We start from the raw sequence: 14,085 nt of genomic DNA, 5'->3' as shown, positions 1-14,085 counted from the left end.
GTGACGGTTATGCCCTTCTAGAAGCCAATAAAGGAAATGTTTGATCTGAAGAAAGTGTCTCAACATTTATATAATTTTGTAGTACAATCATTGACGTCCTAGTTGACAATAATTGATTAATGACGATTTCCATTACTTTACAGGGAATAGGCAAATCGTCACGAAAAAATATCACGACATGTAGGGTTCTATTCTTATCAACTTGTAGGGGGAATTTCGTCAAAATATTCACAGCGAAGCAAAATTTATTTATTAGAAGGAAAATCATGTCACTGATGGCCGGCGTCACGTTAAGGAGATATTGACAATCAGGAATATTCATACCAACTTGCTGCATTTTTTACACTGCAACATCGAGCAAGAATCTCATTTTTGGGCCATTCACGAACTGTCGCCCTGGCCTGGCAGTGATCGTTCTGCCCCGGAGATCGTCTGATTCAATCCGTGAGCTCACCTGATGTCGAGCCTTTCTTCAACTGTTGCTTGTGAGTTCGCGTCAAAAAACGAAATGGAACTACCTTTGTCATTTTCTGCTTAATAGCAGCTTTTGTCCTCTCGTTGTCCGGAAACCCGTAGTCCCTGCTGAACTGCCACAGCAGCATTGGGCATTTATTCGCTTCAGACATCCGGTTGATTTAGCTTTTTCTAAAATAATTACACAATTTGTATCCACCAAAAACCCGAATTCCGAAATTACAGGCCCTTACCGACTTCGGCTACTTTTGTTGTTTTTAATTGCCGTGATTGTGCTGGGAGGATGACGACCCGGATTTCGCCTTCTGCTTGGTTCGCAAAAAATATTCTATGAATCACAGCCCGCGAACCGGTAGGGGCAATCGATACAATCGCGGATTTGCGGAAGAAGCACACGGATGTTTGATTGAAACAATTGTAACGAAAATAATAATAATGGACTCCCGAAAAGGCAGTTGTCTGGAAAGCTAGCGAAAAGATAAACAAAATTTGACAGAAGTGCGCGGGCTGAAAACTGGTATAAAACGCTCAAATGGGTCGAATCAAAAATGGGTGTAAATACCGAGTTTAAAATGAAGCATGGCGTAAGCGCCATCAATTATTCAAAAGCGAGTTCAAAAGAGCTATATGACGTTTCGTGTACGCACACTAGCGCACCATTTGATTTTGCTGGCTGACAAAATTTAACCTCACTTTATTTTAGTGTACGCACACGCAATACATACGCACGTAGATTACTCTATTGGAATCCTAAATAAGTTCTGAAGTAAATTTTGTAATGCTGATTTTACTACTACATGGGTGCCCTGATAAAAAGTCTTACTAACAGGATATCGTTGCCAAATAAAATTACTATTACTATTACTGAATAGTGGTGATTCGTCGAGAATGACGGTGATTGTTACGGTGGTAAGTTTACCTTGTTACAGCAAAAGTTTTAGGTGGACGATTACTGCTACATAAATGTTTATTTTTGTTGGTTTCGTTCCAGAACGATCCCGTAAACATCGCCGGGTGTCGGAGAACCAGGAGATGGAGGAACGGCATCTTTGTGATCCTTTCGATGTTGCCCTAGATTGGACGGGAGTTGTACGAGAAGCAGGAAAGGGAGCTGAAGAATTAGCTGGTACGGATTGTGGTGTTTTTGAACAAGCGCATCAAGAAGCATCCGATTTGTTGAAAGTTTGGTCGGTTGACGTGTCTCATCCGCAGGAGGAATATCTGGATTGTCTATTAGCACAGATTCGTAAGCTTCGCCAGGACAATTATGCCGAGAAGCACATTTCTCACCAGTACCAGCGTTTGATTCCGTCCTGTGCGAGGCTCTGCAGCACTTTGCTGAAGATTGATCCGTCGCCGCATCAAAACTCGTTCGAATATACAATGCCGTGTGTCGTCTACCGAATGATCAATTACACTTCAACGAGCGTATCCTGGCGAAGGTGTGCCTGGCGGTGGTGATAACGATGGTTTGGTGGATGACGGCACATGTTGCTGCTCAAATATTGCATCCGGCAAGAAGTCTTGCCGTGTTCATCGAGTTGCTGCACCAGAAGTACCAAGGTAGGTGGACATCACTTTTCTTACTTGGACCTGGATTTCACCCCATTTCAAGCTGCCAAAGAAGCCAATCTGGAGTTAACAATTTTAATTGACAGAATCTATAACAACCTAAAAAGAAAACAAACGGAGGATCTCAAGAACAAAAAGGCTCGAAAATGTCGGTTCCTTTTAATGCGCTTGCCTTGCTTCGAGTGTCGTTGAAGACTCAAAATTAATTTCAAACCTCTCATGTTGTTTATGTTTGCTTCTTTATTTCAATTGATTGAGCAAATAGTGTTTCAATCGAGAAATTAAAAGTGAGAGTGTGTGCAACATGGAGTTAAACATTCTATGAAGTTGCTGTGAAGGTTACCATGACACTTTGAAAAGTTTAACTCCATGTTGCACGCACACACTGTCACTTTTAATTTCTCGATGGATAATTATAATAGTAATTTTGGATTTAACGCAAAATACTCTGCATGCGCGCTCTCTCGTTTCTCTTCTCTGTTCTGCCTTGCGCGCTCTCTTGTTTCTTTTCTCTCACTATGCTCGTTACCTGCCCTCGCGCAGGCAGGCAAAACAGTCTGAAGTGAAACGTTTGTGCGGCTGGTCGTTGTTTACATTTTGTGCGCAGGTATAATTTTCAAACAAATCATTTGATTTACCAGATACTTTGTTTATATTTTTCTTGTTGATCATTTCAGCGCCGTGGATAACTTGAAACAACGGAACAGCTGGTGCTGGAGGATTCGATCGGCAATCGAAAGAGATCTTGGCGGCAGCCGACCGACAAAACAAAATCGAAGCGAACGCACGATTGGCATTAATCAAGGAACTCATTTGAATCATCAGATAAGTACACATATTTGAATGTTACATTCTACTCGATACTTTGTGATTTTTTTTTCTCATTTTTCAGGTTTGGATGACTTTGGCAGTATGATCAACTGGGCAGAATCGGCAATCAACTAGAATTAAAGCCGAAAAAGTTCCAATATTGTTGTTGTGAACCATCCGTCAAAAAGTGAACAATTCTGTACAAATTTGGTAGGTATAAAAATTTGAGATAAACTTTAATTTATCATTTAATAATCATTTATCAAATAGTAAAAACAGGTCGAAAATTTATGGATAAACCTTAAATAACCATTTCAAAACTATTTTGCAAATAGTGGAACTGCAGGAAATTATAGAATTAACCTTTAATAACCATATGAAAACTATTTCCAAAATAGTAGCGCTAGGTAAAAATAGCAAGAAAAATCTTAAAAAACCATTTACAAACCCTTTCTAAAATAGTAGACGCAAGGTTAAAAATTGTAAGAAAAACCTTAAAATACTATTTAAAAACCATTTCTCAAACAGTAAAAACCGGGGGAAAAAGGTCGCTTTTTCGCGAAAATTGACTTTATTTTTACCATTACACAAATGGTAATTTGACGAAACGTTGTTCGGGAATTTTTAAGGTTACCGTTGCTAACCACCCTCAATTCAGATGGTCGAACTTTATGAAAAATGGTAGGGTACCATTTCCGATATGGTATTTTTAAGGTTTTCCTACCATTTTTCAAATAGTGGTTACGATCTCTGAAATGGTGAGAAAACCATTTAACAAAAAGTTTTTTTAAGGTTCTCGTTTATGCGGGGTGTCAATACGATTCCCTCGAACAAGAAACGCTGTTGGATGACTTGTTTTTACCATATCGTTGTATTTGAGCATCATTTTAGTTTCATTTGACCCAATGTCACCCCCTCTAAGGGGTGAGATTGGGTCAATTTTCACACTATTGCCATTTAAGGTAGTGTTTATCAAAATCCACCATATTTTGGGAAAATGTTAGTAAACTATCTAAGAACAAATCTACGTTAAAAGATTTTCGATGTTATTTAAATTGTTATTGTTATTAAGAAATTTCGAGAGGTGTATCGTTATTTGACCCATAGTCACCCCCACTGACGGTACCTATTTTTTTCTCGATAGTCCTCAACAATACCTACAACTTCGCCCAAGACACCAAATTGATCAGAAAATTCACTCAAAAGTTACAGCTGTTTGAATATTTACATACTATTTTTGTATGGACAGCTGCCAAAATTGTATGGAGACTTGTATGGGTGAACCAATGACGCAAAATAGCTTATTTGGTCATAGGGAAGGCCCCCACAAAGTTTGAGCCAAATGAAAAAATAAAAATAAAATCCATTTCCGGTTTTGGTAGAGAATTGCTCTATTGCTAAATTGCTTGATATGTTTTAAATATAAAAAAAAACCTCAACAAAATGGCCTTACATTTTTTATAAAAATACAGAAATAAAATGGTCGAGAAGGCTGCTGATTTCAACGAGAATTTCATCCAATGAGTCACGGGATCTCTGAGCACTAGCCAGTTGATTGACTTCTCCTACTGGGTGGGATCAAGCAATTGGTTCTTAAAGTTTGAAGAAGATGGTAGTCGAAAGCGCAAGTCTTCCGGATCAGCGAATTGAACTTATGGTATTAAGCTGATTTTAAGGTAAAAAGTTTTCAAGAATTTATTCTTACATTTTTTTTTTCTTTTAAATAGAGGGACGAGGTGATTAAACAATCGAGAAAATTTCTGGATGAGTTTGATTCGTTATTGCTGCACAAAGAACTGTACCGTAGTTTATTTCTGTACACTTTGGAAAGTGTTCGGGACGACGTGGTGAAGCTTTTGCAACGGTTCATTTCCCTGCCAACGGAACCTTTTCAGCATGGGGCGATCGAGTGTTGTGGCGTGAGTAAAAATGAATAATATTACGTAGTAACGTAGTATTGATTTGTACATTTCTGGCGTAGATTTCTTTCGAAGGAAAAAAAGAGTACACGAATCACTATCAACATGTTCACAACCTGAAGGCTGTGCAGTCCGTGACACTTTGCGAGGTAAAATTTATTTTATTTTGTTCTACAACTCTTTTCAAAATACATTTAAATGCAACGTTTAGATGAAGCTGGCTCTAGCAAAAATTGCTATTTTTCAACGAACTATTCATGGATATTTACGAGCAGGAAATCTTTCAAGCTGTGAAATGATCTACTTTTTAAAGCAAGTTCTGAAGAAACTTAACAATACTATAGATTTTTAGAGGCTTGCAGCCTTGTTAGTGGCAGTTAAATAAATAAATACACATGAACGATACTGAAAACATACACAGTTAATACTTTTATCCGAATCCTTCGTGGAAGTAACTAAAATTACAGCCATGCTTTCGATAGCGCCTACAAAGACTTTTCAACTCTTTGGTGAGGCCTTTTGGTCCACAACTGAACAATGTTACCGCTTTCCTGAAATTAAGAACACAAATTATTCGTCGAAATATCCGTCATTAAATCTAACTCTCTACCTTGGATAAAGCGTGACAAAGTCCAGAAAAACGTCGTCCCACTTGGGTCGCCCCGGGAAAATCCGCGCCTTCAGCGTCGGATAGTCGCTAAAGTATTCTTCGACCAGGTTTTGGTTGAAGTTCTGGGTCCAAAACAGCTTCAACGTGAAGCGATCCGGTTTGTTCTGCTTCCAAAACTGAGGAAAAAGATAAGATTTTTTTAAGTGATACACTCAAACCCCGATAGTTTGACACCAAGTTTTGTCAAACGATCACTTTTTAGTTTGACACTCCTTTTACACGGAATTCACACACACTACCAAACTTTCGTTTTGATAGCGTGCGTGAGTTCCGTGTAAAAAGTGACAGTTCGTAACTTTTTAGTTTGACTTTGTTAAACCAAAAGTGTCAAACGAAAAGGTGACCAACCTCCGGGGGTCGAGGAGGAGGGATTGTTGATACACTCAACCCCCGGTGGTTGGTCAAAGTCAAACTAAAAAGTGACGAACTGTCACTTTTTACACGGCGCTCACGCACACTATCAAAACAAACGTTTGGTAGTGTGTGTGAACTCCGTGTAAAAGGGGTGTCAAACTAAAACGTGACCCCGTTCGTTTGACAACAGTTGGTGTCAAACCATCGGGGTTTGAGTGTATCGTCGCATTTAAACGACTAACCATAAGAAATATTTTGTTATCAATGTTCACAGTTTGTTAGTTTGTTAGTTTGTTAGTTTTTGGTTTAAAAAACCCACCCTTTCCTGTAGCTTTGTCAGCTCATCCGCAAACCAGGTGAACATTTCAGCATTTTTCACAATCCAAATCAAATGTATTCGAGTCGGCCATTTCGCGTCAAAATTCCTGCAAAAACGAAAAATGTAAGGTTCCAACGAATCCACTCAATTATGAAAATACCCACAGCATATGCCTCACGAATCCCGCAAACGGCGTGATGCCCACTCCGGCGCCCACGTACACGATCCGCTTGTACTTGAGCATACTGGTCATCGCCGAAGGATACGGACCATCCAGCAGGAAGTCGATCCTCCGACGGCAGATCTCCACCCCGTAGTCATGCTTGTAGCGTTCCCTCTCCGACACCAACTCGTACAACCGCTGCGTCCAATCTCCGCGGACCGAAATCGCCAGCGAAACCGTGTTGTGGATCGTCGTTGGGAACTGCTTAGGGAAGAATCGATTTCAGCGAGTGTAGATATTAAAGTTATGTCAAAAGCCTTACATCAATCACGGTGAACGGATGCCACTCGAGGGTGGAAATGGCGGGACACTGGAGGAGAACGTACTGGCCGGCACCGACCGGGACTCGTTTGGTCCGGGTGAACCGGAGTCGCAGGTAGATTCCCTTTCCCGGGAGCACGTGGGACTGCAGCGTGGCGACCTTCCGGGAACTCGAGTGAGTCGTCAGATAGCGGCAAGTTACGTCCAACAGGTAGACGGACAGTCCAATTAGTGGCCAAATCCAAGCGATTTTCTCTCCCGCTTCGAACGTAGGTTCCTCGCTGCAGATTGCTTGAAGGACAGTGTCGTTCCGGAGTACCGCTTCGTCAACCATGTCGCACCCGTTTGGGTGCGTCTTCAAGTTGGTTTGGTACTTGATGATGTTGCTACAATCGAAATCATAATTACTCATGATCATCCAAAAACCACACGGAGTTAACCCACCTCAGCGGATGATAGAACATCATCCCGTAGAACAGCAGAAACAGGTGGTGAGCTGCGAAGAAGCTGTTGTAAAAGCGATCTCTCATCTGACGAGAGGAGAAGTAGGCGATGGCCAGCAACGTGGTAAGCATTACGCAGCCCGAGAAGCCGGTGGGCGTGGCGAGCAGTAGGCGGAGCCTGCTCTGTTAGGTGAAAATTGATAGAAGATTTTAATTTTAATGTTGATGCATTTTTTCTACAATTTTTGTTTCATTCATATGTCCAGAATCCTGAGTTGTCTCATTTTTCGCTTTGTTTTTGGGCTCATGAGTAACTCTGAGACACTCTGATTTTTGTTCATAAAACATTTAAAAATGTTGGAAATTGTCCTTAATATGAACTGAACATGATTTTTGGACATATTTCTGAAGTTTTTAAGTTGAAATACAAAGTTTTTGTGAAATTTAAGTAGAATCCTGCGCTCCAATTAATCGTCGTCAAAAAAAATATCGTCGCAATTCAATTCTTATATGTCGCCACTTGTGTGCTATCTTGTGACCACGACCATTTTGGTCGAAAATGAGTTAGTAATGACGAGTTGATGAACTCAACCAACTTTACAAGACGCTTTCAACCGATTTTATAAATTCGCTTCAGTTTTCCGGATATTGCAATACACACTTGTGACATATAGACCAATTTCTCATCAAAATGATAGTGCTATCTTGTGATACGTCATAAAAATTGTTGGAGAATGCGGAAAATTTGTCTTACTCTTCGTAAAGTTATTTTGATACACAGTTTGTAAAAGCAATACCTTCCTTTTAGTTTGTGTGGGGCTTCTGTGCACACTTGTGATACGTAGTATAGTTTTACTTTAAAAAAAGTTGAATTTTGGAAGATTGAAAATGAGTTTTTTTTTTTGGCTGAATTTGAATGTTATCTCTTTTTTGAGTAATTTTACCTACACTAAAAATATGTAAAAATGTAAAAAATCATAACGCACAATCCGTTAATTCGAACGTATTCGAATTAGGGGAAATTTACCCTTTCTTAGCACTTAACACCATTGTTCGGCCATTGTCGTTTCCAAAAACGTAGTTTCAAGCTTTTGACAGGTGTCAGGCGTTCCATCTAGCGAATTTGGATCCGATCATTAGAAAGCAGTACTATTCGAATTAGCGAATCCGCTCTGTATTTTGATTATTTTCAATATTATTATTGTTTACAACATTTGAAAAACAAACACAAAATATTATTATTTTACTAAAAATGGCATGTTTTGAGCTTTGGCTCATATTGTTCAAAATTAATTTGGCAGTGTTGCCAATTTTTCCTTTTTAAAAAAAAACATGGAAAAAGACGAAAATACATTACATATTACAAGTGAAAGTCACATTATCACAAAAAAAAACAATGTTTAGTGATATAATTCGAAATCGGTGCACGATATCGAAATTACTGTGAAGTACTTTCCGAAGGCAAATTTAACTTTATCTCCCAAAATTAAGTCAACATATTTTTATGAATTTTGACCTGCATTTTTGGCTTTCAAAGCATATCCAAAAATGAGATTTAAAAAAAAAGATATTTGCGCAATCCATTTTTTTGACGAGAAGTCCAAAAAAAGGGTAAATATTTTTATTGAGTAGCAGGTTTTTGAAAATTTCAATAGCCTTTCTGAATGTGGATAGTTGCCAAAATTAGTTGAAAACTTTTTTTTTAAGCGAAGTGTCATTTGCTGTTCATTAGAATTTTAATGTCAAATACTAAAGTTTTCTCAAAATACAGTATATTTCAAAAAATACTCGGATACGATAAGAATTGGCTGTATTACAGTTTCTAATATAAAGTACTCGAATCTCGACAAAATATTGTATTATTTTCGCAAAAAAAAAAACATATTTTTTCTTTAATTAAAAAACAAAAATTATTGTTTCGAAAATACTACAATTTTGACAAAATTTCGTATTGTTTTGAAAATCCTTGTTTCTCCTATGAGCAACGCTCTACGAAATCGGCCGATTTCGACCATTTTTATTTTTTGTATTTTTTGATTTGGCTCAAACTTTGTGGGGGCCTTCCCTATGACCAAATAAGCTATTTTGCGTCATTGGTTCACACATACAAGTCTCCATACAATTTTGGCTGTTGTCCATACAAAAATGGTATGTAAATATTCAAACAGCTGTAACTTTTGAGTGAATTTTCTGATCAATTTGGTGTCTTCGGCAAAGTTGTAGGTATTGTTGAGGACTTTTGAGAAAAAAATAGGTACACGGAAAAAAATTGCAGATTTTTTTAACAACACTTTTTTATCAACATTTTTTTTACTAAAAGTCAATTTCCCAAAAAACGTATTTTTTGATTTTCGAGATTTTTTGATATGTTTTAGGGGACCAAAATCCGCAACTTTTGAGCCATAGAGAAACATGTATGGTCAAAAAATCTGCCGCCGAGTTATGAATTTTTGAAAAAATAGTGATTTTTGGAAAAAATCGAAGTTTCATACAAAACCAAGTTTGACATTACTTATTAATGCAAAATTGAATTTGCAATCGAAAAGTACTTTACAGATTTTTTGATAAAGGGCTCCGTTTTCAAGATATAGCCACCGAAAGTTTGATTTTAGTGAAATTTTTGCAGTTTCTCAATTTTAAAAAATAGTGACCATGAGTGACCATTTCCAAAAATATTTTTTTTTTAAAAGTTCAGAATATTTGCTATAAAAATGTCTAAGAGACATTGAAGATTGGACCTCTGGTTGCTGAAATACAGCGGCTTAAAGAAAAAGAAACACGAAAATTGAAGTTTTCTAAATCTCACCAAAACAACCCACCTTTTTCTAATGACGATATCTCAGCAATTAATGGTCCGATTTTCAATGTTAATATATGAAACATTCGTGAAATTTTCCGATTTTTTCTAAAAAAATATTTTGAAAATTTTTAAATCAAGACTAACATTTTAAAAGGGCCAAATATTTAATATTACGCCCATGTGACCGACGTGACATTTTTTATAAATTTTGCCTTAAATATTACCCATATTATGTTAAATTAAGTATTTTCGAGAAAAAAATCTGAAAAAAACTAAAATTGCAATTTAGTGACACTTTAAAAATTGCGTCGAATAATATCCATAATGCAAATTAAGATTTCTTAAGTAGACAGTTTAATAATTTGTTCTTTTTACTTACATCGTCCTGTCCCGAAGCCCAGTTGATTGAGTCATATTTCTCATCGTAGTTCTCGATAAAATTGTGAATATTCACAAAATGCGCAATACTGTGAATCACTAAAATTTAAAGACAGTTTTTAAACAATTTAAATAACTACACCTTTCTCACTCACCCCCCACGATGATCAGCCCGACGCCCAGCGCCAGATGCAGCACCTTGATTTTCTCCAGATAAAACACCAAAACGCGAACGGACCACCTGCCAAACGCCCCGTTCAACGCCACGTTCAGTGATCGACACATTGGCAGCGTAATGAGGGCCATGGTCAGGTTAAGCACGGGGGCCGTTCCGCGCGAAACGCAGAGGCCATTCTGTCGGAGGAATTGAACGTTAGATTTGTCTAGTACAAGTCAGGTGGGGTGGACTTACGCCTAAGATTTTGCTTAGATAGTAAAACTCTGGCTCATGGTGATAGTTGGAGAATGCTTTGCAGAATACTACAAAGTTGAATCCGATCCACACAAACTGAAAAGAGTTTGTATTTTATTGCTTTTGATTTTCAAAATGTTGCAAAAGAAAACTTACCGCCAAAAAATATTTAAACATAAAATTCCGGGTCGCGTGATAAACTTTTCCGGTACTTTCCATTTTGCCCAAATCTTCACGATCCTCACTCACCGATTAGCAATTCCTGTGCGTCCCAACTGGATCACATGTTGGTCGTGTTTAGAGAGACAGTTTTATATTTATGGACTTTACGGCAAATCAAAGTTCGATTGAACCAGATGTTTTCTGGGCCGGCGGCGGCGGGTTATGTTTGTGTGTTTACAGCAAATAAGACAAACGATCACGTCATGCAATCGATCGACGAGTGATGAGCTGCAAAGCCATGATTTGGACAGCTGGCACTGTAAATTTCGTTCATTTCTTCACTCTTCACTCACGTATTATGAAAGGGGTAACTTCTTCCTTAGGTTACATACAAATTATTCATTTTAAAAAAAGTTAACATAAATTTATAGCATTTTTTCTTCGTTCCACTTTAAATTAGCCTAAATATGTTTGTTTAATGTAAATGAAACTCACTAAATCACTCAAAAGCACTTTAAACTAAACTTATAATTAGCACTCAAACGCTCGGGTAGTCATTTGACCCCTATTTTTTTTCTTAAAAATCTCATAACTTTTGATAGAATTGACCAATTTGGATACTTCCGGGTGCAAAAGATCTAGATTTGTCTATATTTTCAACTGTCAGACGGAGGACAAATGTGGTCCATTTTTACCGGAGATATTCCGGATTCTGTTGGGGTACCTCGGCCCTCCTAAATGGATATTTGGCCAATATAATAAAAACTTTTCAACAGAATAAAATCGGAAATGATGCAAAACTTCAAGGATTCATTCTAAAACATCATCCTGCATAGATAAATGACATGCTGAAGACCTTCGGGCACCGGAACAGGTTCTATCCGGAAACGGTTCACTGAGCTGATGTCAATTGTTGCCCAACTGGAACCGGCTCCGCTGCCCCGTAGGACTTAACCATGTCAATTATTTTTGCAGGATGATGTATTAGGATAATGCCTTGTAGTTTTGCATCATTTCCGAAATTTTTCTGTTGAAAAGTTTTTATTATATTGGCCAAATACCCATATAGGAGGGCCGAGGTACCCCAACAGAATCCGGAATATCTCCGGTAAAAGAAGACCACATTTGTCCCCCATCTGGCAGTTCAAAATATAGACAAATCTGGATCTTTTGCAACCGAAAGCATCCAAATTGGTCAATTCTATCAAAAGTTATGGGATTTCTAAGAAAAAAAATAGGGGTCAAATGACTACCCGAGCGTTTGAGTGTTAGTCACTATCTTCACTACACAAATCTCACTTTCTGAACCATTCTCCAACCCATTGTACCATTAACTGATCCGACTTGGTTTAATGGTCCATGTGTCGTGTTTTTGCGGCGGTCACGATCTCCAAACTAAAGCGTTCGTTTGTGCTACTGTCTTGCTGTACGACGCTGCTGCAGCTGTGGTCAATCCAGGAGAGAGGAGAGAGAGTCACGAAGGCTGGAGAGAACTCTCGCGGACTTGAAGTCACAACACGTGTTGAGTCGAGTTTGCAAAACGTCTCGTTGCAGTTTTTGGAGATTGCTGGTTTGAACAGTTAATGTGTTTTTGGTGTTACTTTTGTTTCGTTCTGTTGTGTGGATTTCATTTATGCACACAGTTTCTGATGTTTGCTTTGCTTCAGGAACAATAATTATTTCAGTTTTTTCGAGTGTTTGGATTTTTTTTTGGTTTTTGGCATTTTTTTGCATTTTGTCGATTTATTTTTATCTTTATTTCATTTGCTTTTCAATTGTATGTAACAGTCATTTAATTGGACTTTTGTTATTTTTTAATCGAGAGGTTTTTAACCCTTCCTACATTCTTCAGATGTTATCTAAAGAAAGAGTTGAAAAACTGCTCGTAAAAAAAACGAATGACTGAATTTTAGTCATTACTCGCTTACTTTTTCAAAAGGTCCTATTGTACATTAGGCTGTCCCATTTTGAGGTCATGTCGAGGAATTTTAGGTGCTCACTTCTTAAATGATACATTATGATGTTAGGAACAATGTTTTCTTAGACAAGAAAAAATAAATAAATACTACCCTAGTCGATTTACTAAAAAAAGTCATTTTTTTTTTAACAAATTTTCTAAAATCGCTTGGAATCAATACAAAAACTGATTCTATCAGGTGTGTATTATCTTCAAACGATAGGTCTTTGTCCAGAGATTAAGACGCACTATCAATATTGGACCAAAATTTAAGTTTTTTTACTCTCCCAGGTGGATTTATGTCGAAAAAATCGCATTTTTTCGAAACTTTTTTCAGAAATGCTCATTTAATTTTGAAACTTTGACCGAGCCACGTAGCCCAGTGGTAACGCTTCCGCCTCGTAAGCGGTAGATCGGGGTTCAGATCCCGGCTCGGATCAACCGGATTGACCTTAACATTAAGTTGAGAATGAAACTGCCGCTGGATCCGCTTTGTAAATGCCGGCCCCGATACTCTTCAAGGGTGTTCCTCTCAGGAACTGGTAAAGATTTAATTTTTTTTCATTTAATTTTGGGTAGCCTATGTCGCAGATAAGGCGTGTGCAGAATATTGGTTCGTTGAATAATAATAGAAGATTTTATGATTTGTTGAAGATCGTATAATATTTTAGAGAAATCTGGAATAACCACTTTAAAATGTTAGTACCGAACATCTCTTGGTAAGTCGACATCCACAGTCGACACCACGGTCGACACGCACGCTGCGAGAGTTGTTCAAGTGTGAGTGAATGGGCTGGGTCGAGTGTGTCTGCGCAACGCGAAGTATTGGTGATGAAAGAAGAGAGCGATAATGCACGATGGAACTCGCGACGAGGAGTGGAGAGATGCAATGTGAGAGCAATGACGTTCGTGTGCTCTCGGGGCGATCAAGCTGGGGAAAGTTCATGCATCTTGAGAGAGGTCTTCAGTCTCGTGTTTAAAGTTGAAGCGAGTGGTTAGTTTTATGCGGAGGGTGGTGGGAACATAAAACTTTAAAAAGAATTTTAATCGCGAGTTATGATGCGCCATTAGATTTAAGAAAACGTTTCAAAAATTCGCTTAGGTTACCACAATGGCGTGGTTGGTAGAGTAAAATAATGGTGTTATTTTTTTAATACTTTGGAACGTCTTCGAACCAAAAAAAAAAGTGTTGTTTTATGTTCCCACGGGGAGAGATTTATTTGTTGTGTAAGTATAGGCGCTGAAAAGCATGGTGAAAAGTGTAAGAAAGTCGTTCTGATCGTAGAAAAAGAAAAGTTTTGCCAGGTGCTAGTCCAAAAACTTGTTTGAGG

At 38.1% G+C, this 14,085-nt stretch overlaps 2 protein-coding genes across 3 annotated transcripts; one reads left to right on the top strand and one right to left on the bottom strand.

Annotated features, from left to right (window-relative positions):
* Nucleotides 1–4,445: 4,445 nt before the first annotated feature.
* LOC6043436 lies at nt 4,446–5,127 on the top strand. Its single transcript, XM_001859023.2, has 4 exons — nt 4,446–4,513; nt 4,584–4,775; nt 4,838–4,924; nt 4,987–5,127. Exons 1-4 carry the CDS (start codon nt 4,466–4,468, stop codon nt 5,125–5,127), a joined length of 468 nt encoding a protein of 155 aa, XP_001859064.2. The 5' UTR covers nt 4,446–4,465.
* LOC6043435 (NADPH oxidase 4) lies at nt 4,916–12,177 on the bottom strand. Of its 2 annotated transcripts, XM_038265805.1 has the most exons (11): nt 12,097–12,177; nt 10,792–11,258; nt 10,636–10,731; nt 10,379–10,577; nt 10,225–10,322; nt 7,047–7,228; nt 6,604–6,988; nt 6,283–6,542; nt 6,119–6,224; nt 5,386–5,561; nt 4,916–5,326 (listed from the first exon to the last, which is right to left on the bottom strand). In XM_038265805.1, exons 2-11 carry the CDS (start codon nt 10,852–10,854, stop codon nt 5,206–5,208), a joined length of 1,686 nt encoding a protein of 561 aa, XP_038121733.1. In that variant the 5' UTR covers nt 10,855–11,258; nt 12,097–12,177; the 3' UTR covers nt 4,916–5,205. The 2 variants fall into 2 exon arrangements, with proteins under 2 accessions (XP_038121733.1, XP_001859059.2); XM_001859018.2 differs by lacking the exon at nt 12,097–12,177 and having other exon boundaries at nt 10,792–11,321.
* Between the last annotated feature and the right edge of the window lie 1,908 nt (nt 12,178–14,085).

This window comes from Culex quinquefasciatus, chromosome 3, assembly GCF_015732765.1.
Source record: "Culex quinquefasciatus strain JHB chromosome 3, VPISU_Cqui_1.0_pri_paternal, whole genome shotgun sequence".
Lineage (NCBI taxonomy): Eukaryota > Metazoa > Arthropoda > Insecta > Diptera > Culicidae > Culex > Culex quinquefasciatus.
The sequence above is the reverse complement of the archived record's forward strand: the minus strand, read 5'-3'. Positions and strand labels throughout refer to the sequence as shown.